The sequence below is a fragment of the Polypterus senegalus genome, chromosome 14, assembly GCF_016835505.1.
Source record: "Polypterus senegalus isolate Bchr_013 chromosome 14, ASM1683550v1, whole genome shotgun sequence".
In the NCBI taxonomy this organism is placed as follows: domain Eukaryota; kingdom Metazoa; phylum Chordata; class Cladistia; order Polypteriformes; family Polypteridae; genus Polypterus; species Polypterus senegalus.
The window spans coordinates 99,801,287-99,826,503 of record NC_053167.1 but is presented as its reverse complement, the minus strand read 5'-3'; the positions used below and the strand labels follow the sequence as shown (position 1 = coordinate 99,826,503).

At 35.2% G+C, this 25,217-nt stretch overlaps 1 protein-coding gene across 2 annotated transcripts in view; it reads right to left on the bottom strand.

Annotated features, from left to right (window-relative positions):
• Window positions 1–25,217, bottom strand: part of LOC120514965 (phospholipid phosphatase-related protein type 5-like) — a 164,185-nt gene that overhangs the window by 64,338 nt on the left and 74,630 nt on the right. For both annotated transcript variants that reach the window (XM_039735626.1, XM_039735625.1), the window contains exon 2: window positions 41–173. In XM_039735626.1, coding sequence (XP_039591560.1) covers window positions 41–173 — 133 coding nt within the window. The remainder of the gene's footprint in view (window positions 1–40; window positions 174–25,217) is intronic.

Genomic DNA, 25,217 nt, shown 5'->3' with positions numbered 1-25,217 from the left:
TAAAGATCAAAAATAAAGAAAATAGAAAGCTTTAGCTTACCAAGAAATCTGACCGTCCTGCGGACCAGTGGGTTGAGGTAACAACAGTCTCCTGTTACTATAGTCTTTTCGTGGTTTTCATAGTCATTTGAAGTAATTTGAAGGAAAAACATCACAGATTCTGTAACAATGATCTGGAAAGAAAAGAAAAATATATAATTAGCAAGTTAAATGGATGATATTGCAGCAACAGCCTTTATACATATTGACTTTAGGTTCATCAAAAGTAAATATTTTACTTTTTTTTGTGTGTGTGCGTTGTCCTCATTGAACTGCAATGTTCTGAACAATACTCACTCACTATACTGTATTCTTTCAAATCATCATCTAGCTCAAAGATAATTTTCCATGCCACAAAAGTTGTTTATCGACATATTCTTCCAATTTTCATAATTCACTTACAATGGTTTGTTCTGTAGGTGGTCAAAGCCCATAGCAGCTGCAACATATGAAGGACAGAAACCCATCAAAGGGTTTGCGTCAATTCAACCACATGCATTGGCACAATTTAATGCTACGGTATATTAACTTAACAAGAATTTCTGTGAAAAGTAGGAAGAAGTCTTAGTCTAACCATATTCAAGAAAGTTTTCTATTAATATGAAACATAATACAGTAGAGGTACATTTAACATTGTAAAAAGGGACATTAGCAGTACATCATGTAATGTGAACTCACGATGAATTAAAAAAATATTAAATATTTATTTCTTTATATGTTAGGTGTTAATAAGTAATGGTTGCTGTGTTAAGTTTAAAACATTAGTCAGTATATATACTTTTTATCATATGACAATTCGAGATGGGGCCAAATTCAGAAAATGTCTGCAGGCTTTGGTTTACATAAGTATGTTAAATGAAGACCAAAGTTCAGAGCCCAGAATGAACCCAGAAACAGATGCTGCTAGTGTCTGTGCACAGTTATTATTACTAAGACAAATTTGTTTTTACCTTTATCTAGGTTAAATAAGTTAGATAATTTACTCTCTTTAAATTTGTCCTTATAATCTTTGTAAAATATTCAAGTGATCAATGATGGTAGGAAAGGTTAAGCAATGCAAAATTTATTCTAATACAACTTTTATTTTCCATGGAAATAACTCGGCTCTTCATTGTTACTTTAATGCACACTAAATTGTTCAATTTCAACATTACATGTTTCTTTACAACCAGAAATTGAAAATAGAAAAAGCTGAAGAAATAACAACGTCTGTAAAAATAAATTAAATGTCAAAGAAAGTAAAGTATATACTGTTAGGTAAACTACAGATTATTGATCCTTGTTAAAATCATTTGAATCCAGACTTATTCTACAAAAGTTAAAATAAATATGGATTCAACAGTCTAGGAGTAATGTAGTTAATTATCAACTAAACTAACCAAAATAAACTAACAAGCAAACATGGCAAGTTAGAACATCATCAATATAAACTCATCAGCCCATGCAAAAGAATCCTGTATATTCCACGTTCATTGTTCGCTCTCTAACAAGGCCACTTTATAATACTTACAATATTAAGATAATAAATGATCCATTTTCCAAGGATAAAAAATTTAAAAAATACTATGGAAAGTACAATGTTTAACTACAAGGAACCAAAGAAAGAATTCATTGTGATACCAAAAACATCAACACATATTGTATAAGTGGTGCATCTCATCAAGACTTCATTTATCTATGAAAGACAACCATCACAATTGTAAGACTCATTATGGCTGATAAAACCTGGTCTGCTGAGCTGCTGTAAAAATGCAGTTCACTTAGTTAGGAAAAATAATTTTCAGAGAAACAATATGGCACTGCATTTTTTATGGACATTTGGTATATGGAGAAAAAAAATCTGAAATGAATTGAACAGAGTGACTCTTTTATAGAAGACAGCCTTCAAATATCAGACCATTATCCTATTAAAGACCAACAATGAAAAGTCTAATGAAAAGGATCATTTTTACACAAAAGAATAACCGCCCATTTCATATATTATATAGTATAGACCACAGTGCAACTAAGTACCAATGATTAACGAAGCAGGTTATTGTTTAGGCTCTTGCCACGTTTGCCAGTCATTTCTTCTCACCAGGTTTGACGCTGGACGCTTTATAGGTTGTGTTTTGGTACTATCCGACTATTGTTTCTTTGTGATAAATTCTGTTTCAAATCTACCTCACAATAATGATGCTTTCCCCTTTTATGCAGTTTTCTATATACATTTTTATATCTTAACATATTCTCCTATATGCTAGTACCCAAATACGTGGGCCTTTATTTTTGCTTTTTTGCCCTCATTGCAATCATGGTTTTCATGTTGTGGTTTTTAGTGTGTATCCTTATTCACTTTGGTCAATGTCTTAAGACTTACTTACAGATGTTGTTATCTACTAATCACTTGCAATGCTGTGATGTATACGTGTATACAAGGTAATTAACATATATTTTATATATTAATTATATTAATATATATATATAAAATATACTTTATATTTTTATTCTTTTGTTTACATAAGTTTAAGTAACAAAATGGCCTTGATAATTGGTACCTATATGTATTAGTCTACGTGTATCCATCATTTATTCAGCATTTGGGGGTCGTATGCTTTTTATCCCTAGCTGCAGGACTCGGCTCTAAAGAAGAGAGAATTTCCCGAAACACGTCAGTCAGCTTGCTCAGAAGTTCTAATGGGCATCCTTCTGCTGTCTGGATATCACACCCCGACCCTGAGGTTCTGCTCTAAGACTTGAGGCACAAGGACATTGCTTTATTGGGATTTGTAAGCCAGGACAATTTAGTATTTGTATTATAATTAACATCTTTGTATATTCTTGGTGATTATTATTTATGTTGCTATATTCGGAGCATACTAATACAAGCATCAATTTTACCACACTTTTGTTGAATACAGTAGATCTCTCATGTGAAACAAGACAAAATCTTACTCGATATTTTCCATATACCAAATTCTCTTCTGTTTGTTCACAGAAAATCACAGAAAGACCTATTTGAATCTTGCTGCTTCACAAATCGTGTTAAGGCTGTATAGTAAAATGTGTGCTTTCCCTCAGCACAAGTACAGTCCTATACATGACTGCCATATTGCATTTCAGTACAGTAGCACAAGCCACAATGTTGAGTTCACTTTGGGCTTTCACGACCAAGGTCATTGGCTGCATATGCTCCACAAGTATTCCAGTCCTTTCTCCTGTAAGCCATAAATTGATCTTAGCTGCATAAACATCAATAGAGTAAATGTAATTAGAGTATTGTTCTGTGGAACCTGCTCTTTTTATTCTGTGTAACTGTGATGGGTGGTTCTGATCACTCAATCAGTGCATATTAATAAATCATCTCCATTTAAATGCAGTTCTGTGAAAAATGAATATTCAGAAACTAACATTGTATTTTTAGCAATTAATTTTCTAATATAATTTTACTGATTTCAAAAGGCTTGTATTTACAGTCAGCAAGGGCATTTTATTGTCACCTGATATCCTTCTGAAATGTGTTTCAAATGATTTCTTCTTCAGTATACAAATGTTTTAATACAGGGTTTTTAAATCACTGCTATAATTTAGACTACTGGTAATGCCAGATCTACAGGGAGAGGTGCATTATACAAGACATAGTTTAGATTATACTCCTTATCTCTTATGTTTATCCCTTTATGTGTTATTCCTCATCTATATGCAATGGATGGAAACTATAATGAGTTACCTGAGGGTACATTAGGCATGATTAGGCCATTCTCTGTACAAGTGATAAATGCAGTCACTTTCCAGAAGTATAAACTAATTTCCCAGTGAGCTCTAATGAGATAAGCAGATGGAAAAGTTGAAGTTTAAGTAATATTTTAACTTCACAATGACCTAATTATGATAAATGAACACAACCATTCTGTTACCATTTGACTATACATTTGTCAATCTGAATATACTGATAAATGATAATATCTATCTTACCTAATTGTAGCTTCCGGAAAATAATCGTGATCAAGATGTAAAATTTATAAAAAACTGAGATCCCTTATTACCATAACATCTGCATATTTAAAAAAAAAAAACCAATGTGTAAGGTATGACATGCTAATGCATACAACAGGGACTCAAAGTCCTGCCTCTAATAGGTCTCTGCTGATTCTGATTTTATCCCAAGCAGTCCGCCTTCCTGTGCCCTGTAGTGAAGGAAGTGGATTCAGATGAGGGATCGAAGGAAGGACTTCTATCATCAGTGCTCACTCTGAGTCTTGAACTGAGCTCCTTCTTTACCTTTATATTTGCTCTTTCTCTGTTCCCTAATATTTTACATTACTTACCTTGGTTTCCTTTAAAAGTCAAGGCTTTTTAAACACAGTTCTAAAATAATTGCACCCTACTTAGACCTGTACACGGGTGGAATTTACAAGGAATTTAGAAAGAGCAAACTATAAACAATCACATTATTATAAACTGTTTACTTTGATAATAGTCTGAGAGGAGAGAAAAAAAACTTTGTGAGCATGAACATGAGTCTTTTTTCAAATAAAGAAAAATATTATGCAACAACATATCACTCTTATCTAGCAATCAATTTTGTTGACTTTAAATTAATAACAAATATCTATTATCTATTATACTTGTGGTAACAAATTATGTGTAACAAAGCCTTCACGATATTAAACCCCTTCTCTATGATGATTTCATTTCTGTAGTAATATAGCTTTTTCAATTTAAATTTTTAAAGTATGCTTAAACTTTTGTCAGATTAAAGAAAGATGAGACTTTTTAAGATTCCAAGTTCCTGTGGGACTTGCTAGAACGTATCACAAATAGCCTTTCAGTTTGCCTCTAATATTCTGAGTTGCTCGGAGAGAAACTGTTCATCCTAAAGAGTGAATTTAACTAGCTGCCACAGAAAGCAAATGTTGCGTTTTGTTCAAATTGACCCATTCTGCTGCTCACTTACTCTGCAGTTCAACTGATTTATTTATTTTTTACAGAGAGGAATTCAGAAAAAAAGATTACGATGGCACTTTTTAAATTACAATATGTAAAACCATGCAAATATCAGTCTTTCGGTAAAAAAATATAAATATATTTCACCTTTTGAAAAGTGAAATGCTTATGAATGACACAGTGATAACATTTTTGAATTACTGCTGCAGTTTTATCAATTTCTGAGCATATGGTTTAACATAAAATTATTTGCATTTTTATTTATATTTAAGCTCTACGTCTGAAGACCTGTGGAATGCCATACTGGCTGAATTTTTGGAAAAGGCTTCAGACATTTCTACTTGAAATTCGTTGCCTCTTATAAACCTGAGAGTCACAGGGAAAATTCATTTAGGCATAATTACTTGTAGTGAGAAGTGAAGCAAAATGACACCTTTTAAATAATTACTATTATGCATCCCCTTCTTCAGGCAAATTGTAAATCACACTATTACATCATGCCTGAAGAAGGGGCCTGAGTTGCCCCAAAGCTTGCATACTGTAATCTTGTTAGTTAGCCAATAAAAGGTGTCATTTTGCTTGACTTCTCACTACATTCATAATGGCTATCAAGGTACAGCATAATTACTTTAAAAATATACCTGCCAAAGTACAAGTAACAAAATAGATATACAATCCTCACAGTTGTTTTCATTATTTCATCATCATTTCATTTTTACTAACAATATTTTTTTTCAGTACAGAATCGTAGAAAACCTCAGCCTATTCCTGTAGTCCTGGGTGTACAACATTAAAAAAGCATTAAACAGTCCACCACAGAGTACACTCACAAACACACCCATAAATACTCATAGCAAATCAACTGAGGGTTGCCAAAAACTGAACATGTACATCTTCAGAATATGGGCAGTACACAGAGAAATCCCACATGAGCATGGGAGAGATTGTGCTGCTCACTTTTAAAAACTGGTTCCCTAGTGGTACTTTATGGTTCTTTACTGGATTGTGAGGTTCCTTGTAGAGCTATTGCTTGATGAAATACCTTTTCATTCTAGTAAGGTTTCTTTGCATATGAAGTTGTTTCTTTGTGCTTTGAAAAACTTCCTAATAAGTGGAAAAAGTAAATCTTTAATATATGTTAGGCAACCTAGCAAGGCACTAACAGATTAAGAAAATTTGGACTTAGGCTGTGCTATTATATGCACAAAGAGTACTTTTAAAATAATTAAGCCACTGCTATTTCTCAAAATTGTTACCATCATTTCATGGTTAGTTACTGTAAAAAGCCTGTTAAAGATCTAAATAAATAACGTTTCTTTCTGGAAACTTCATGTGGATGGGTCTTTTGGGAACCAAAAATGGCTCTGCTGTGACATTACTCTGAAGAACCACCCTGGCACCTTTATTTTTATGAGTGTACACAGACAGTTATGGTACTAAAATCCTGAAATCCTTGGAGCTGTGCTGATTGATTCTGTTAATGATTTCAACAAATGATTTCTATAAAGGCATGATTCACTGACTCTGTTTAACGTTTCTGTGCCAGTGTTGAGAAACAAGTTGTTAGGCAAAGTCCACAGAACTGAAAGGTTCTCTGATTCAGCACCAAGAACTCTACCAGCTTTGAACTTTCACTTGTATAAAGTGACTTAAGTGGTGAGCAATTTTAATAACAGCATGTGTGCACTTTACAGATAACACATACTAAACAGTTACAATATAACATTGATTATAATATTTTGAATTACATTTTAATATGTCATTTTTAAATAAGGCAATCATTTCAGCTCAATTTCAGATTAATTTTATCTTTTTTTATATACAGTAGGCCTGAAATGCAGAAATGGATGTATATTAACAAATGAAATAGAGCTGAACATGCAAAACATAAAATATCTTGGGTCCTTTCTGCAATGAAATAATAATAAATGTAAATTTAAGAATCACTGCATTTTTGTTTTTATTTGTATTTTTCATATCTCCACTTTTGCTGATTTGGGGTTATATTTGTGATCATCAATCTCAACTTTGAATAAAACAAAACAACATGTGCCAGTATTATATGTCCCCAATTCTTCCAAGTTTTTCAAAAGGGTTAACTTTGACCCTGGGGTCAGTTATGTGAAATGCACAACTTCAAATCTTTTTCATCAATTTTGTTAAAGACACCTATTGGGTTACTCTTTATCATAAAGAGGTGTCATTTCCTGCACAAGATAGTGTCCAAAAATGGCCTAAAAATGTTTTTTGGGACTAGAGGGCCAAAAATAGGGGGTAATCCAAAAAAGTCTGATGTACCACATAACTAAAAATCAAGACACCTTGAATGGTATTTTATACTAGCAGAATACCCGCATAGCGGAGAAGTAGCGTGTTAAAGAAGTTATAAAAAGAAAAGGAAAAATGTTAAAAATAACGTAACATGATTGTTAATGTAATTGTTTTGTCATTGATATGAGTGTTGTTGTCATATCTATATATATATATATATATATATATATATATATATATATATATATATATATATATATATATATATATATATATAGCAAAATACCCGCTTAAGCGGAGAAGTAAAAAGAAAAGGAAACATTTTAATAATAACATAACATGATTGACAATGTAATTGTTTAGTCATTGTCATGAGTGTTGCTGGCATATATATATAGATACATATATACAGTATATATATATATATATATATATATATATATATATATATATATATATATATATATATATATATATATATATAAAATAATATATATATATATATATACATACATGTGTACATATATACACACACACATATACTATGGGGTGCCAAACAGGCAAATACATTGATTTTGTGAATATATAAAGTCAAAACTTGAATATATAAAGTCAGCTCTGAAATATATATAAAGTAAAAACTTGAATATATAAAGTCAGTATCAGTATATATAAAGTCAAACTAGTTTCTGAATATATAAAGTCAAAAACTGAATATATAAAGTCATTCCTGATTATATAAAGTCAACATCGGAGTATATAAACTCACTCCTGAATATATAAAGTGAAAGTCCAAATCTATTGATTGAAACGACTCTGAACTGAACTAAGTTAACAAAAATGTATTCAGAAAAATAAATTAAAAAAACACTGTTCGGTTAATGTTTTGAAAATGATGCATGTGCCCTGCCCAGGATTGGTTCCTGCCTTGCACCCAGTGTTGGCTGGGATTGGCCAGAGCTGACTTTATATATTCCGACGCTGACTTTATATATTTAAGTTTTGACTTTATATATTCCAGCGCTTACTTAATATATTCCGAAATATTCCAACGCCGTCTTTATATACTCAGGTTTTGACTTTATATATTTGGGAATGACTTTATATAATCAAGTTTTGACTTTATATATTCGGGAATGACTTTATATATACAAGTTTTGACTTTATATAGTTAAATTTAGTCATCATTGCATAACTTTTTCTTTACCATAGAAATTTAAAGACTAAATTCAACTTCCATTCCTAACAAAAATATTTCTGGTGACTAAATAGAACCTACTTATATCCAAATTCGAGCTATTGAGCTGTCGCCTGCCTGCCTGAATAAGTCACCCTCGCTCTTACTTTTTACCGTTCATTTAATCATGGCTAGTGGCGGAAAAATTATAAAATGGAAGGAGGATTACACTGAGTATGGCTTTACCAAAACAATTATTGATGGCGAATAAAGTATCTATTATTCATAAAGCTTCAATTGGTGATCTGTTTTTCTGTGTTAACCTGATATTTTTTCATACTTCTTCTCAAACCAAGGGGGTGCGAGGGTAAAATGAATCGGGAAGCGTTGATCAATGTAATCAGTGTACCAGGAAATCATGCATTGACAGAAGTTCCCCTTTGCTTGTAATGCAAAGTGTGATTAAATGCGTGATTTTTTAATGCATTATGGAGCACATGCATCGAAGCTTCTCAGCTGTGCTTGTGCTAAGAAAAGGAAACATTTTAAAAATAACGTAACACATTGTCAATGTAACCTTTTGTAAGTAGTGCCTGAGGATTCAGTGTGGAGAAACTGTAGAGACAGCGTGTGTATTAACTTGTGGATTTTTCTGTGAGTATTTGGTGGCAGCGTCACAAAGTCTTCCGTAACACTGCGTTAGCTGCGGAGCTCAGCTCAGAGCGAAATGAGGTGAATGGGAGGGAGATGATGGCGTGACTCCCCTCCCGCCTTAACTGTCAATCCCCACAAACACAGTCTCTCGAATTTGCATAATCACAGCCCTTCACCTGCAATTTTAACTTAGTTACAAAGTGATCAAAACTCTCGTTTATATCCTCGCGTCTCTCATTAAACTTGTATCCGCATTACCCGTGGGCATGACAAACGCCAGCAGCAGCCTGTCTATGATTTCATTCGATTAAAGAAAGATGAGACTTTTTAAGATTCCAAGTTCCTGTGGGACTTGCTAGAACGTATCACAAATAGCCTTTCAGTTTGCCTCTAATATTCTGAGTTGCTCGGAGAGAAACTGTTCATCCTAAAGAGTGAATTTAACTAGCTGCCACAGAAAGCAAATGTTGCGTTTTGTTCAAATTGACCCATTCTGCTGCTCACTTACTCTGCAGTTCAACTGATTTATTTATTTTTTACAGAGAGGAATTCAGAAAAAAAGATTACGATGGCACTTTTTAAATTACAATATGTAAAACCATGCAAATATCAGTCTTTCGGTAAAAAAATATAAATATATTTCACCTTTTGAAAAGTGAAATGCTTATGAATGACACAGTGATAACATTTTTGAATTACTGCTGCAGTTTTATCAATTTCTGAGCATATGGTTTAACATAAAATTATTTGCATTTTTATTTATATTTAAGCTCTACGTCTGAAGACCTGTGGAATGCCATACTGGCTGAATTTTTGGAAAAGGCTTCAGACATTTCTACTTGAAATTCGTTGCCTCTTATAAACCTGAGAGTCACAGGGAAAATTCATTTAGGCATAATTACTTGTAGTGAGAAGTGAAGCAAAATGACACCTTTTAAATAATTACAATATGCAGCCCCTTCTTCATGCAAGTTGTAAATCACACTATTACATCTTGCCTGAAGAAGGGGCCTGAGTTGCCCCGAAAGCTTGTATTACTGTAATCTTGTTAGTTAGCCAATAAAAAGTGTCATTTTGCTTGACTTCTCACTACATTCATAATGGCTATCAAGGTACAGCATAATTACGGTACTTTAAAAATATACCTGCCAAAGTACAAGTAACAAAATAGATATAGAATCCTCACAGTTGTTTTCATTATTTCATCATCATTTCATTTTTACTAACAATATTTTTTTTCAGTACAGAATCGTAGAAAACCTCAGCCTATTCCTGTAGTCCTGGGTGTACAACATTAAAAAAGCATTAAACAGTCCACCACAGAGTACACTCACAAACACACCCATAAATGCTCATAGCAAATCAACTGAGGGTTGCCAAAAACCCAACATGTACATCTTCAGAATATGGGCAGTACACAGAGAAATCCCACGTGAGCATGGGAGAGATTGTGCTGCTCACTTTCAAAAATACTGGTTCCCTAATGGTACTTTATGGTTCTTTACTGGATTGTGAGGTTCCTCGTAGAGCTATTGCTTGATGAAGTACCTTTTCATTCTAGTAAGGTTTCTTTGCATATGAAGTTGCTTCTTTGTGCTTTGAAAAAAATCCTAATAAGTGGAAAAAGTAAATCTTTAATATATGTTAGGCAACCTAGCAAGGCACTAACAGATTAAGAAAATTTGGACTTAGGCTGTGCTATTATATGCACAAAGAGTACTTTTAAAATAATTAAGCCACAGCTATTTCTCAAAATTGTTACCATCATTTCATGGTTAGTTACTGTAAAAAGCCTGTTAAAGATCTAAATAAATAAAATTTCTTTCTGGAACCTCCATGTGGATGTGTCTTTTGGGAACCAAAAATGGCTCTGCTGTGGCATTACTCTGAAGAACCACCCTGGCACCTTTATTTTTATGAGTGTACACAGACAGTTATGGTACTAAAATCCTGAAATCCTTGGAGCTGTGCTGATTGATTTCGTTAATGATTTCAACAAATGATTTCTATAAAGGCATGATTCACTGACTCTGTTTAACGTTTCTGTGCCAGCGTTGAGAAACAAGTTATTAGGCAAACTCCACAGAGCTGAAAGGTTCTCTGATTCAGCACCAAGAACTCTACCAGCTTTGAATTTTCACTTGTATAAAGTGACTTAAGTGGTGAGCAATTTTAATAACAGCATGTGTGCACCGATAACACATACTAAACAGTTACAATACAACATTGATTATAATATTTTGAATTACATTTTTAATATGTCATTTTTTATATAAGGCAATCATTTCAGCTCAATTTCAGATTAATTTTATCTTTTTTTATATACAGTAGGCCTGAAATGCAGAAATGGATGTATATTAACAAATGAAATAGAGTTGAACATGCAAAACATAAAATATCTTGGGTCCTTTCTGCAATGAAATAATAATAAATGTAAATTTAAGAATCACTGCATTTTTGTTTTTATTTGTATTTTTCATATCTCCACTTTTGCTGATTTGGGGTTATAGTTATGATCATCAATCTCAACTTTGCATAAAACAAAACAACATGTGCCAGTATTATATGTCCCCAATTCTTCCAAGTTTTTTCAAAAGGGTTAACTTTAACCCCTGGGGTCAGTTATGTGAAATGCACAACTTCAAATCTTTTTGATCAATTTTGTTAAAGACACCTATTGGGTTACTCTTTATCATAAAGAGGTGTCATTTCCTGCACAAGATATTGTCCAAAAATGGCCTAAAAATGTTTTTTTGGGACTAGAGGGCCAAAAATAGGGGGTAATCCAAAAAAGTCTGATGTACCACATAACTAAAAATCAAGACACCTTGAATGGTATTTTATACTAGCAGAATACCCGCACTTCGCAACGGAGAAGTAGCGTGTTAAAGAAGTTATAAAAAAGAAAAGGAAAAATGTTAAAAATAACGTAACATGATTGTTAATGTAATTGTTTTGTCATTGATATGAGTGTTGTTGTCATATCTATATATATATATATATATATATATATATATATATATATATATATATATATATATATATATATATATATAGCAAAATACCCCCGCTTGGAAGCGGAGAAGTAAAAAGAAAAGGAAACATTTTAATAATAACATAACATGATTGACAATGTAATTGTTTAGTCATTGTCATGAGTGTTGCTGGCATATATATATAGATACATATATACAGTATATATATATATATATATATATATATATATATATATATATATATATATATTTATATATATATATATATATATATATATATATATATATATATATATATATATATATATATACATACATGTGTACATATATACACACACACATATACTATGGGGTGCCAAACAGGCAAATACATTGATTTTGTGAATATATAAAGTCAAAACTTGAATATATAAAGTCAGCTCTGAAATATATATAAAGTAAAAACTTGAATATATAAAGTCAGTATCAGTATATATAAAGTCAAACTAGTTTCTGAATATATAAAGTCAAAAACTGAATATATAAAGTCATTCCTGATTATATAAAGTCAACATCGGAGTATATAAACTCACTCCTGAATATATAAAGTGAAAGTCCAAATCTATTGATTGAAACGACTCTGAACTGAACTAAGTTAACAAAAATGTATTCAGAAAAATAAATTAAAAAAACACTGTTCGGTTAATGTTTTGAAAATGATGCATGTGCCCTGCCCAGGATTGGTTCCTGCCTTGCACCCAGTGTTGGCTGGGATTGGCCAGAGCTGACTTTATATATTCCGACGCTGACTTTATATATTTAAGTTTTGACTTTATATATTCCAGCGCTTACTATATATTCAAATATTCCAACGCCGTCTTTATATAATCAAGTTTTGACTTTATATATTCGGGAATGACTTTATATATACAAGTTTTGACTTTATATAGTTAAATTTAGTCATCATTGCATAACTTTTTCTTTACCATAGAAATTTAAAGACTAAATTCAACTTCCATTCCTAACAAAAATATTTCTGGTGACTAAATAGAACCTACTTATATCCAAATTGAGCTATTGAGCTGTCGCCTGCCTGCCTGAATAAGTCACCTCGCTCGCTCTTACTTTTTTACCGTTCATTTAATCATGGCTAGTGGCGGAAAAATTATAAAATGGAAGGAGGATTACACTGAGTATGGCTTTACCAAAACAATTATTGATGGCGAATAAAGTATCTATTATTCATAAAGCTTCAATTGGTGATCTGTTTTCTGTGTTAACCTGATATTTTTTCATACTTCTTCTCAAACCAAGGGGGTGCGAGGGTAAAATGAATCGGGAAGCGTTGATCAATGTAATCAGTGTACCAGGAAATCATGCATTGACAGAAGTTCCCCTTTGCTTGTAATGCAAAGTGTGATTAAATGCGTGATTTTTTAATGCATTATGGAGCACATGCATCGAAGCTTCTCAGCTGTGCTTGTGCTAAGAAAAGGAAACATTTTAAAAATAACGTAACACGATTGTCAATGTAACCTTTTGTAAGTAGTGCCTTGAGGATTCAGTGTGGAGAAACTGTAGAGACAGCGTGTGTATTAACTTGTGGATTTTTCTGTGAGTATTTGGTGGCAGCGTCACAAAGTCGCTTCCGTAACACTGCGTTAGCTGCGGAGCTCAGCTCAGAGCGAAATGAGGTGAATGGGAGGGGAGATGATGACGTGACTCCCCCCCGCCTTAACTGTCAATCCCCCACAAACACAGTCTCTCGGAATTTGCATAATCACAGCCCTTCACCTGCAATTTTAACTTAGTTACAAAGTGATCAAAACTCTCGTTTATATCCTGCGTCCTCTCATTAAACTTGTATCCCGCATTACCCGTGGGCATGACAAACGCCAGCAGCAGCCTGTCTATGAACTTAATTTAAACTTTAGGTTTACACCGTGCTTTGTTTCCGAAGTAGCAGCACTCATGAATATGGTTGTATATGTCACTCGCTCGCCTCTTATTGTTTCGCTGCCTTCTCAATTATATAATGGATGTTTTCTTCAGCGCTTTTTGGAGCTCTTCCTGGTTTTCTACGCACTGCGTTGACAGTCAGTTCACGTGATTACGTGGGAGGCGTGATGATGTCACACAAAACTCCGCCACCCACACGTCATTCAAGCTCAACTCCATTACAGTTAATGGAGAAAAATACCTTCCAGTTATGACCATTAGGCGTAGAATTTCGAAATGAAACCTGCCCAACTTTTGTAAGTAAGCTGTAAGGAATGAGCCTGCCAAATTTCAGACTTCTACCTACACGGGAACTTGAAGAATTAGTGATGAGTCAGTGAGTGAGTGAGTGAGTCAGTCAGTGAGGGCTTTGCCTTTTATTAGTATAGATATTGGGGGATTTTGCTATATCTACGAATCAGGAAGCTCCTCACCAAAAAACAGGAAAAAACTGAACTGATTTCAAAGCATTCGTATGTATTCTTATGAACATAGTAATATTGATAAACACACAATTACACTAGTCACCTAACACCCTGAATATATATACAACAAATAGAGTAAATGTCACAAAGCTACCATTGTGATACTGGAAGCTAGATAAATTGAAAGCTGTGTCATTCACTATTTGGAATACCCGGTAGTTGTTACTGTGATTTTTAACCTTCCACATTGGTGCACAGAGACAGGCACTTGACAAGTAAGCAAACCTTCATACAGCCATAAGGATTTGGATCAAGTCTGAGACTATTAATAGATATGAAGACACAGGTCAAGGTAATAAACAGCAAAGATACAACTGAAACCTAAAGGGGACTCAAAAATACTCAATTTAAAAAGCCATCAAAATATATCAGAAAATAAGTATTGCCAGAAAATAAGCATGTGGGAATGAACAGCCTTGGAAAAAAAATAATGGAAGTGAAAAAGGGACATCTGCCAATACTAGAAATGAAGAAAGGTTTGGAAAAATGTGAAAGCCACTAAAATATGTATGAAAAATGAGTATAGCCAGAAAATGAGTGAGGGAAAAAAATGAAGCAAGACATGGGAAAAAAAGCAAAGTAAATATACAGCATGGCACTTATACAGTGCAATTAATGAGAATGATTTTAATGAAAGAGCGTATTGTTAATTTATTATTCCAAGTGGCAGGAGATGGAAACTTTAAGATCAGCGTAGGGCAATTGGTTGGATTAACTACTGTGATGGAGCAAAACAAAAACAGTAGCCAGGAAAGTGTTTAATCAGAAACCTGAAATTCTTAAACAAAGAACACTTGAATTCTTTTGCAAGATGAAGTCTATTATTTATTATTATGGGCAAAATTCTTACAATAAACCCCTCACTCTTGAATAATTAAGTAATATGGTGACAAGCATGTTAACAAAGGTATGAAGTTTCACTTTAGGAAGGTTGCATCAGCAACCAGTATTACATCAACATTAGATGATGCCCTCACTGATATGACTAAAATCTACAAATATATATATATTTTTTTACATTAGATGAGAAACAAAATATTGAAAAAGCTACAGAAATAATCAAATATGACAGCAGGCTTAGTGGTTAACAGCCCAGGTTCTTAACTGTTGGACCACACTACTTCCACAAACTATATATATTTCATAATGAGTTCATGCTTAAAAGACTATCCCTACGCTGTTTATTAAGAGCCAGTTTCATAAGGTAGCATTATCATCTGGAGTAAATAGAGATTATTACTAGACTAAGTAACTGGTTAGGCTAATTGTCACCTTGAAGTTGTTCCTGGACAGGTGTAGGTATGCTTGTGACTGTCCTGTTATGGACTGGCATAGCATTCAGGATTGCTTCCTGCTTAGGTCCTAATGCTGCTGGGACAGCCTACAGATTCCCACAGCCCTTAATGTATATTAAGCAGGTTTGAAAATGTTAAACTGTATTTTAAAATGTTTGAAAATAAAGAGAACTGTCAAATTTCCTATATAGTTAATGCTCACTACTGTAATTTGCAGTTATAGGCAAACTATTGTTTCGAGTTAGCCTTGAATTGTGCTTTGATGTTCCTCTATGGAAGAATATGATCATGTATTGATTGAAGTGGATGAAATAAAAGTTTGCCATTTCCTTCTAGTTAGTATTCTCCCTAGCGATTACCTGAAATTTGCAATCAATGTCAAATATGTAATTCAGCACAGATTTCCTTGAGTAAACAAAATTTGGAAAAAACAGCAAAACCAGATAAAGAACTGAAATTGCACTGACGACAGGTTGTGTATATAAATGAAACCGTCACATATCCAATTTCATCCTGGAATAATAATAATACAAGTTCTGCTTCATATAAAACTGCAGTAATCATTGATATTCAAGAAGTGATACACTCAGTCTTTTGAAAACAGCTTATTTGTTCACACCTGGAGCTAAAATGCATGCAAGCACTAAAAAAAATAAAATAAAATAAAAAAAATTCAGGATTCTCTGATTATACATGGATTATTCCAACTGGCCTATCTAGAGCATACTATAAGCCAGATGATGAGAGAGCAGAGAGCTTGAGGCAAGCAGCTGTGATCTCCCAAAAGTACACTGAAAACAGAAACAAGCTGTTCTTTTACAGTGGAATCTCAGTAACACATCCAGCCATTTCTTGTCTTTACTGTTATTGTACAAGCATTAAAAGTAGGTGGCATGGTGCCTCAGTGGCCAGAGGTGCTCAGTCATATCTTCAGAGACTGGAGTTTGAATACTGGCCTGGTCATTTTCTGGATTGCAACTGTATATTCTTTTCATTTCTGGGTAGGCCTGCTTTTGGTAAACTGGCTTTCTTCAACATTCCAAAATCCGGTGAATAGGTGGAAGTATTAAGTCTGAGTATTTAAGTAAGTAGTGCTGAAAGTCCCCTGTAATTTATTGTTATTTTTCATCAATGGTTGGTTGCTGACTGACATGTGCTACTATGGGATTTGCTTCAACTGCCCTGGACTTTGTAACTAAATACCGTATATACTTGCGCATAAGTCGGGACTTGAAACCCGAAAAATCGATCATAAAATCAGACCCTGACTTATACACCTGTTCAAAAATGTGACATTTACCTTTTTTTTACATCTTCTTGCTTCTTCCAATCTCACTTCAGTTTCTCAGACAAATCGAATTTTGTTGCAGCAGCGCAGTTACCAATTTCTTTCACCACTTCAATGACTTTTAATTTAAAACCAGTTTCATATTTTCTTCTGATCAAACTCTCCATTGTAGATAAGGGATGCTCTTACGATAAAGGTGTATGATGGTGTGAGATACAAAAAACACAAAACAGTTCAAACAATAGTTCAGAATAGTTTGGGTATTACCGTTTAGTCACGTAGGCACAATGCATAGAAAAAAAAGGCAGTGTGCTGTGGTGTTATGGGTCCACAGCTCGTTGAGTAAAGGCCATTTTTTCGATGTGCTCGCGGCTTAGTGAGGGGACGTTGGGCCATAGTGGGCCGCGGGACGATCCGTAGGGTGTGGGCGTTTCTCACCTAGTGCACAGGTGAGGAACTGCCCACATTCATGATTGTCCCGTGGCTAATGCTGCAGCTGCGGTGGCCCTCGTCATTTTAAAAAGAAGCGCGAGTCGGTTTTAAAAGGGGGGAAAAAGAAATGGAGAGAGAAAAAAAGGAAAGGAGAGGACGGAGGTTACCGGGAGCAGGAGAGGAAGCAGGCGGTGCGAGTGTGGTGGCGCCGATCGGCGCTCGTGGACAGCTGCGTGGAAGCTGGGTGTTAGGCCGACACCCAGGCGTTTGTGTTGATGTCGCTCCGCTGGCGATCAGGTAGCGGGAGTGACCAGGGAAGGCGACTGGCGCAGAGAGGCCATTGAAGGCAGCGAAGTCGGGAGACTTGGTGGTGGGAATCCCCAGCGTGGCGACCTGGCGTTGTGGGAAACCAAGTTCTCCGGGACTGGGATGAGTGCCATACCGGAGCCAGGGATCGGGAGGTCTCCAGTCTCGAATGTGAAAGTGTAGAGGAAGGCAGCTGCAGAGAGCGTCTTGCCTGCTGCTTGGCCCATACGGGATAAGCAGGTGAGACGCTAAAAAACGATGCACCGGATTTGTTTGTTGTTTTAAGACTGCTTCCTAAAGAAGATTTTAACCTCTGGTTTTAAGGATTGTTTTTTTCTATTTATTGGTTTTAGTCCCACGTTCTTTTTATGGATTATTTATTTAATGAACATTGAAACTGCACTATTTATTGCACTTTCTACCTTCCCCTTGCTCAGTAATTTGCCTCCATTGACTAGCTCACTCGGTTACATTATGGACGGTGTTGGGTTCATGTGCTTCCAAACAGCCATGGGAGCGTGGAGCCAGAACCCACATCGTCACATGTGCTCCATGGTTACTCTCTCAGGTGGGTGTTAGCATATCATAATCTCTTGGAGTGAGATTTCCGTATTTGACTTATACAACCGACATTATAAAATACCAGAAATTATACTGTACATTAAAATCAAGCCCCAATTTATCCGTAGGAGAACTTAAACACGAGTATATGCTCTAAGTAGAAAAATAAATGGATGGGTAGTGTTATTAAAAGTACATTTTGACAAAAACAGTAAAGAAATACCAAAACCATGCACACCTTTGCCATACTTTAAATAAATTAAAAGCAACAAGTACCGTATTTACGCATATACTATGCGCACATTTTTTCCTGAAAATTAGCATTAGAAAATCAGGTGTGTGTCATACACGAGGATGTGTGAAAAGCAAAGATTCGGGTACTGAACCAACACCACATGCGGTTCAAACCCGAAAATGTCTTATTAAATAATGGTACCCAACCGTATCGCTAAACGTTGCTCTTCCAAAAATAAAATCTGGGTTTAATGTAGGGTTTTCTTTGTTTTTGAATCAGTTTGGCGTCGTCATTCAGCATGGATAGTAGCAAATGTTTATGCTCCTTCAGGCGGGAGAGAAACTAAAAGAGATTTTGGAAGCAGAGAAGATAGTAAATTGGGCAGCGGGTCGCTAGTACGGTGTTCCAGAGTCATGTGTTCGAGACTGGCGATGGAAGAAAGAAAAACTTTCTCGTCATGCAACAAAAAGAGAAGGGCATTTCATGGAAAACGTGCCCAGTTCCCAGAAATTGAAGTTGCACTCACTGATTACATTCAAGACAGGTGTCAGCTTGGATATGCAGTATCCACGGAAATGATTCAGATGAAACCTCGTGATATATTGAAAGAACGTGGAATACCCATCACTCAGTTCCAAGCAAGCCGCGGATGGGTTACGCGCTTCATGACAAGAAATGGCTTATCAATAAGACGCTACATGACCATTTCGCAGTGTCTACCAGACGCATATGAAGAAAAGTTACTAGATTTCCAAAAACACGTGATTCAGTTGAGGTAGCAGAAAACATATTCAATGGGGTAAATTGGTAATGCTGACCAAACAGCAGTTTATTTTGAGAACCCCTCAAACACTACTGTTAATGCAGTCAGAGACAAGAGTGTCCCGGTACGCACGGGAGGCAGAGAGAAGCAGCAGTGTAACGTGATGTTGACGATTCTTGCGAATGGAAAGAAACTGCCACCGTACATAATATTTAAAAGGAAGACCTTGCTGAAAAATGAGAAGTTTCCTCCTGGGATCATCGTCAGAGCTCAACAAAAGGGTTGGATGGACAATGATCTCGTAATCGATTGGTTGAAATGTGTGTGGCAACGTCGGCCAGGCAGTCTCCTGAAAATGCCAAACATGTTGTCATGGACAGCTTTCGTGGCCATTTAACTGAAGGTATTAAAGAAAGACTGAAAGATGGGAAAACACATCAAGTGATAATACCTGGAGGCATGACTTCGCTCCTCCAACCTCTAAATGTCTGCATCAATTGGCCGTTTAAGGCTCATGTATCAGGAATGTATACTGAATGGGCTGCAACAGCGGTACACAACACAACACCAACTGGCAAAATGAAAACCCCAACATTGGTGCAGATTTGTGCCTGGATCATCACTGCTTGGAAGCCTATTCCAGAGGATTTAGTTGTGAAAAGCTTCAAAAAGTGCAGCATATCCAACAGCATTGATGGAAACGAAGACGACGTCAGTAGCGGTGGTGAATCTGAATCTAGCAGCGCTAGCAGCCACTATTATGTATATATGTTTCTATGGTAAATCTACTCACAGGTGACGGTGTATTATAATTTCAGATATGTTATTGTTTTATTGTGTGCCATTTTGGGAAGTTTGATAACTGCTATCTTGTGTATTGGTTGCTAAGCAATTGATCTGGAAGTCATGTATTTATGCCTCCAAGGTCAAACATATAAAGTTCTCCACAATTCATCCATGTTTGTGGATAAATTAAAAATAATTCACAACATCTTTTGTTATATTGATTCTGAAACCTTTTTTCTGATTCTTAGACTTTGATTCTTGAATAGCATTTAAGTATTTTTGAAAGATAGTATTGACTTTCATTTTTTAAATTTTTGCATGTTCTCCTAGAACTTCTCTTCGGGTCACCTCCATTATTTTCTGTAGTTTATTCCTCTGGTAAACTACAACACTGGGAGGCACATGACATCATTGACACAAATGCATAAATGTCCCTGTTTATCTAAGATCGTAGATAGAGTCACAAAACTTTATCGTTTGTCCTTATTTCGAGCTTCTAGTTGGCCAAACTTAGTGCTTTGAATTGGTTACTTGGAGTCTTGATTTGTGATTTTGAGTTTGACAACTAATCGATGTGTGATGTTTGGTTTTGAACTTGGCTAGGTCTTTCGGTTTATATCTCATTTTCTGCTCCCTTATTCTTAACAATCCGCCACTTTCTGTTATAGCAGAGGCCAGCTCTCATTTAATGGCAGGCTACAATTTCTGTGGTACATCTATGGCTGACATAAAACCTCTGAGGTTTTACATTGACTTATCCTTTGTCATGACTTGGAATTTTATCCACTTTTGTTAAATTTGCACATATTTTGTAATATTTTCTCTTTTTTAAGGATTTCTAAATATGTGAAATCCATTTTTGCAATTTGCTTTGTCATTTGGGGTCATTAACTACATGTTAAAAACGTGTTGTGTATTAGTACGGAACCGTTTTCATTTTGTATGGATGCTGCTATTTTGAGCATTATTATTATTATTTGCTGTTGCTATGTTTATTCCTATCATGTGACAATGGGTAGAGGGGTTCATAACACATAATGTCACTGGGGTGATGGTATAAACGCCAATATAATGCACCTTCTGTTGTCCAAGGTTCTGGGTGCAAAACAAAGCAATTACGGAAGTAAAAATGTGTTATAAAAAAGTGTTTTCCATTTAAATATTTAGCATAATTATTAGGTTACAAAATTCGGTTAGCACTCGTTCTGTCAGATTCTCTTTGTCCTTTGGTTACAACTCTTGTCAGGATTCTGACTTTATTCCTCTGTCCACGCCTGTCCGTGGTCTTCATAGTCTCTCTATCGGGCTCTACATTGTTTATAATGAATACTGCACTTTCACACATTCACACTTAAGTTTTAGATTGTATTGGCAACCATTTGCTGCAGTTTCCGTGTTTTGTTTTGTCTTTATTCACTCCTCTTTGCTGTACATTATTGGGTTTTGCTGTTTTTCCACTTAGTACTCGATACTGCTGGAAAAATGTTCAGTCTTCTCACAACCCTGACTTTGATATGGAATTGTGTGGAGCTACAGATATCCTTTCTTTCTGTTTTACTTCATCTTCATTCTGACCTGCCCTTCAGCTCTATAGTAAAAGTGAGCATGTTCTTATGTTTTTTAGTCCTTGTCTCATATTTTATTAGGTTGTTTATCACATACAAGGCCTTTTTTGCTAAACTAGACAGATGTGCAAAAAGCCAGCCAGCCTCTCTCCAACCTCCATTTCAGAATGACTTACAATACAGTATATTAAATGGTTTAACTGTAGCTCTACTGTTAGTCAACATCTGGTCAGCTTGCTTTACGACTTTCATCTGATAACCAGGGTGTTAATCAATGATGAGTTAACATGTCCGCAGACCAAAAGACATTCATTTTAAGCTTTTAACCAAAGGGACACGTCTGTGGAACCATTGACAGACATGGAACTGAACCTGGAAATGGATCTAATCTATAGAGGCTGCACTTTGCCTTAAAATGTAACTGCATGAATCATTCATGTGGTGATTAAAAGCACTCTGTTTGGGGCAAGGAAACACATCATTGTGTTTTTAGTCACAAAAGGCAACAAGCATTGGCTAAATCCTTTAAATTCCAAGATAAATTAGAACTCTTAATAAAGAGCCATCCAAAGATCTGTTATCTCACGTTTAATTGATTTCTGTTTCACTGTCTCTTGAACAGACACACTTCTAGCTTGTGAAAGTTTTGGACTAATTTGCAAATAAAGGAGCCTCAAGTTACAGTCTAACAGTTTAGCCCACTCTCAGCCTTGGCCGTGCATTTGAACAAGACTGAGCTGACTATGACATCACACTCAACAGAAAGTTTTAATCAAAAATGCTTAAAAAATCAAAAAACTCCACAAAACCTCAAAATGAAATATGAACAACTTTTTGTCTATTTTGCTTTCTTTCTTTTATATCAATGCATGAGATGTTATCATATAACAATAATCCTTTTAATATTTGGAGAATGGCTTTAACTCAGTACTTAGCGTTACTCATAAGCGTGCAACTGAGGATCCAAGGACAGTTGCTCTAACGCCAGCAATGGCCATGGGGTGTACACTTAAGCATACACCTAATATTAGGAAAGGGAGACATTTCAAAATAAATCATGAACTCCACGAAAGGGACAGATTCTTCTCTTAAGTCTGATTATAAACTAATAAACGGGGACTGACAATCTCACCTCCACACTAAATGCACCCAATATTAATTATATAAAAAAATGATCAGCCTTTTATTACACATTTTCTGCGAAAGCCGCAAGTGCTGATGATTTTTTTATGAAGTAAACTTTGTTAAATCATAGTTTCACATGGATTGATCTTACAATTTCAAACCATTTGGTGTTTTTGTATGACCCTAAGCAAAAAGTAAAATATAAAGCCAAACAGAATTTTTTGACATGAAGCAGCTCAGTTTTTTAAGAGATACTTGACTTTAAGCCATTGTTCAAGTAGAGTAAGTTTTTCTGCTGTCTGATGCACTGTTGCCAAGGAAACACACCTTTGTTCAATACCACATTTGCATATTTTATACTGGGACTTACAAGTCATAAGCTTTAAAAAATGGTTAAAACATACTCTACCCTACAGTATCGTAAAGTACATATTGAAGTGATCTTGTGGCTTAAAGGAACTTGACCAGCTTAGAAATATAACACCGGAGAAATACTACTCTCATAAGAATACCAGGGTTTAGTGAAGCTAGTTTTAGTGAATTATTACAGACCATCCAAATGTTTGCATGCCACTTCAGTTGATAAGCACTAAAGAATGCCACCAACTAATGTTTCAGGCCCTTTACTCAACTGAAGGTCCCAGGGAACTGATGCCTATCCTAAAAACACCAACCTTAAGGGGCACCAGTCCATTGCAGGGCCCATTCACAGAGTCACACTAAGCTTATGTGGACTCATCAAGTTACTGCTCACAAACATATTTAGGTTTTAGCAGGCAAATGTGAACACCTTAAGAAAATCCATTGGGAAGAATGTGCAAACTTCATACAGGCAAAGATCTAAACTCAGACATTCCCAAAAAGAGTCATGTGGCATCAGTGCTGATGACAGAGCTATTTTGCTACCAAAAAAATGCTAAACATACATGTTTATATGATCACACTACCCATCAACATGAGTTAAGAGGATTTAGGAATAATATGACATTGTTAACAATATTACTATTGTTATTTTAATATACATTGTGACCTTACGGGGACACCACTGAGCACCCAAACCCAAGACACAACAACACCAAGACAATCCAGAGTATAAATAAACACATCTTTATTCACAAAATACCCTTAACAGGTTCTTCTTTTATCATAGCACAATACAGCACAGTGAAGCAGACTTCTTCTTTCTCCTTGACTTATACCAGGCGTGTACTGTCAAGCTCCTCTACCAGCTGAGATCGAGCGGCTCCTTTTAACTATGACATGGGAGTACTTCAGGTGTTAGGACACAGCCCACTGGAAGCACTTACAGGTTGAATGGAAGTCTTTGAAAGTAAGGATTGTCACTCCTGGCAGATACACCTGGAAGGACCCACAACTGGTGTCCGTGAAGGAATCCTCTCAGGATTAATAAAGTATCTATCTATCTATCTATCTATCTATCTATCTATCTATCTATCTATCTATCTATCTAACCAACCAGGGAGGCTGACAAATAGTGTATTGGAGAAGAAAATATTCAGCAGTGCTCATCTCCCCCTTGTCCTTTCATTGCACTGGTCTCCCAGACAGGTATGGGTTTTTTTCAATTCTAGCCAGGTTGCCAAACCACATGTGCCATCTATTTAATCAATTTAAACAAATACAATTCAAATATGAAAGCACAGGAGCCTAGTAGCATCTGATACAAGTAATGATCCAACTGTGGAAGAGGTGCCTATCCCCTAACAGAGTATATTCACACAGAGAGACAAACACATAAAGTCACTGCCAGTAAACCAAACCTGTGGGAAAAAAATCTGTAGTATCTCATAGACACAGAGACAACATGGGACAACATGAAGATTTCACACTGGCATCTTTTGAACAAAGTATCCTGAAAACATGAGACAAACATGTGAAAATATGGAATTTCTGTTCGGTTAATTTGATTTGCTCTGTGCCAAATTACCTTATCTCTGGCAGGACATGCGAAAGCAGAAACACTAACAGTAGAACAACACACTCACACTTTTTTCACATTTTACAGTTTCACAAATACAACATTTTTAAATAATTTAGATTTCAATGAACATCTGTTAAAGAAAGTGAGATTATAAAGTTATACTTCTTCTTACATATAATTATGGCAGTTTGAGAACAGCTAGGGAGGTAAATGGGGTTATGTGGTGCTGAATGTAAATGAAAATAAGCGGTGCTGCCTACAAATTAAATGATTTGAAAAGTTAATCTTGCAAAAGAAACCATTTAGATTAATTTACAAATTTAACATGAATTAATAGGAAAATTCAGAAAAACTAAGACCTTTAGGACCCTTGATCTAAAGATATACGACTCTT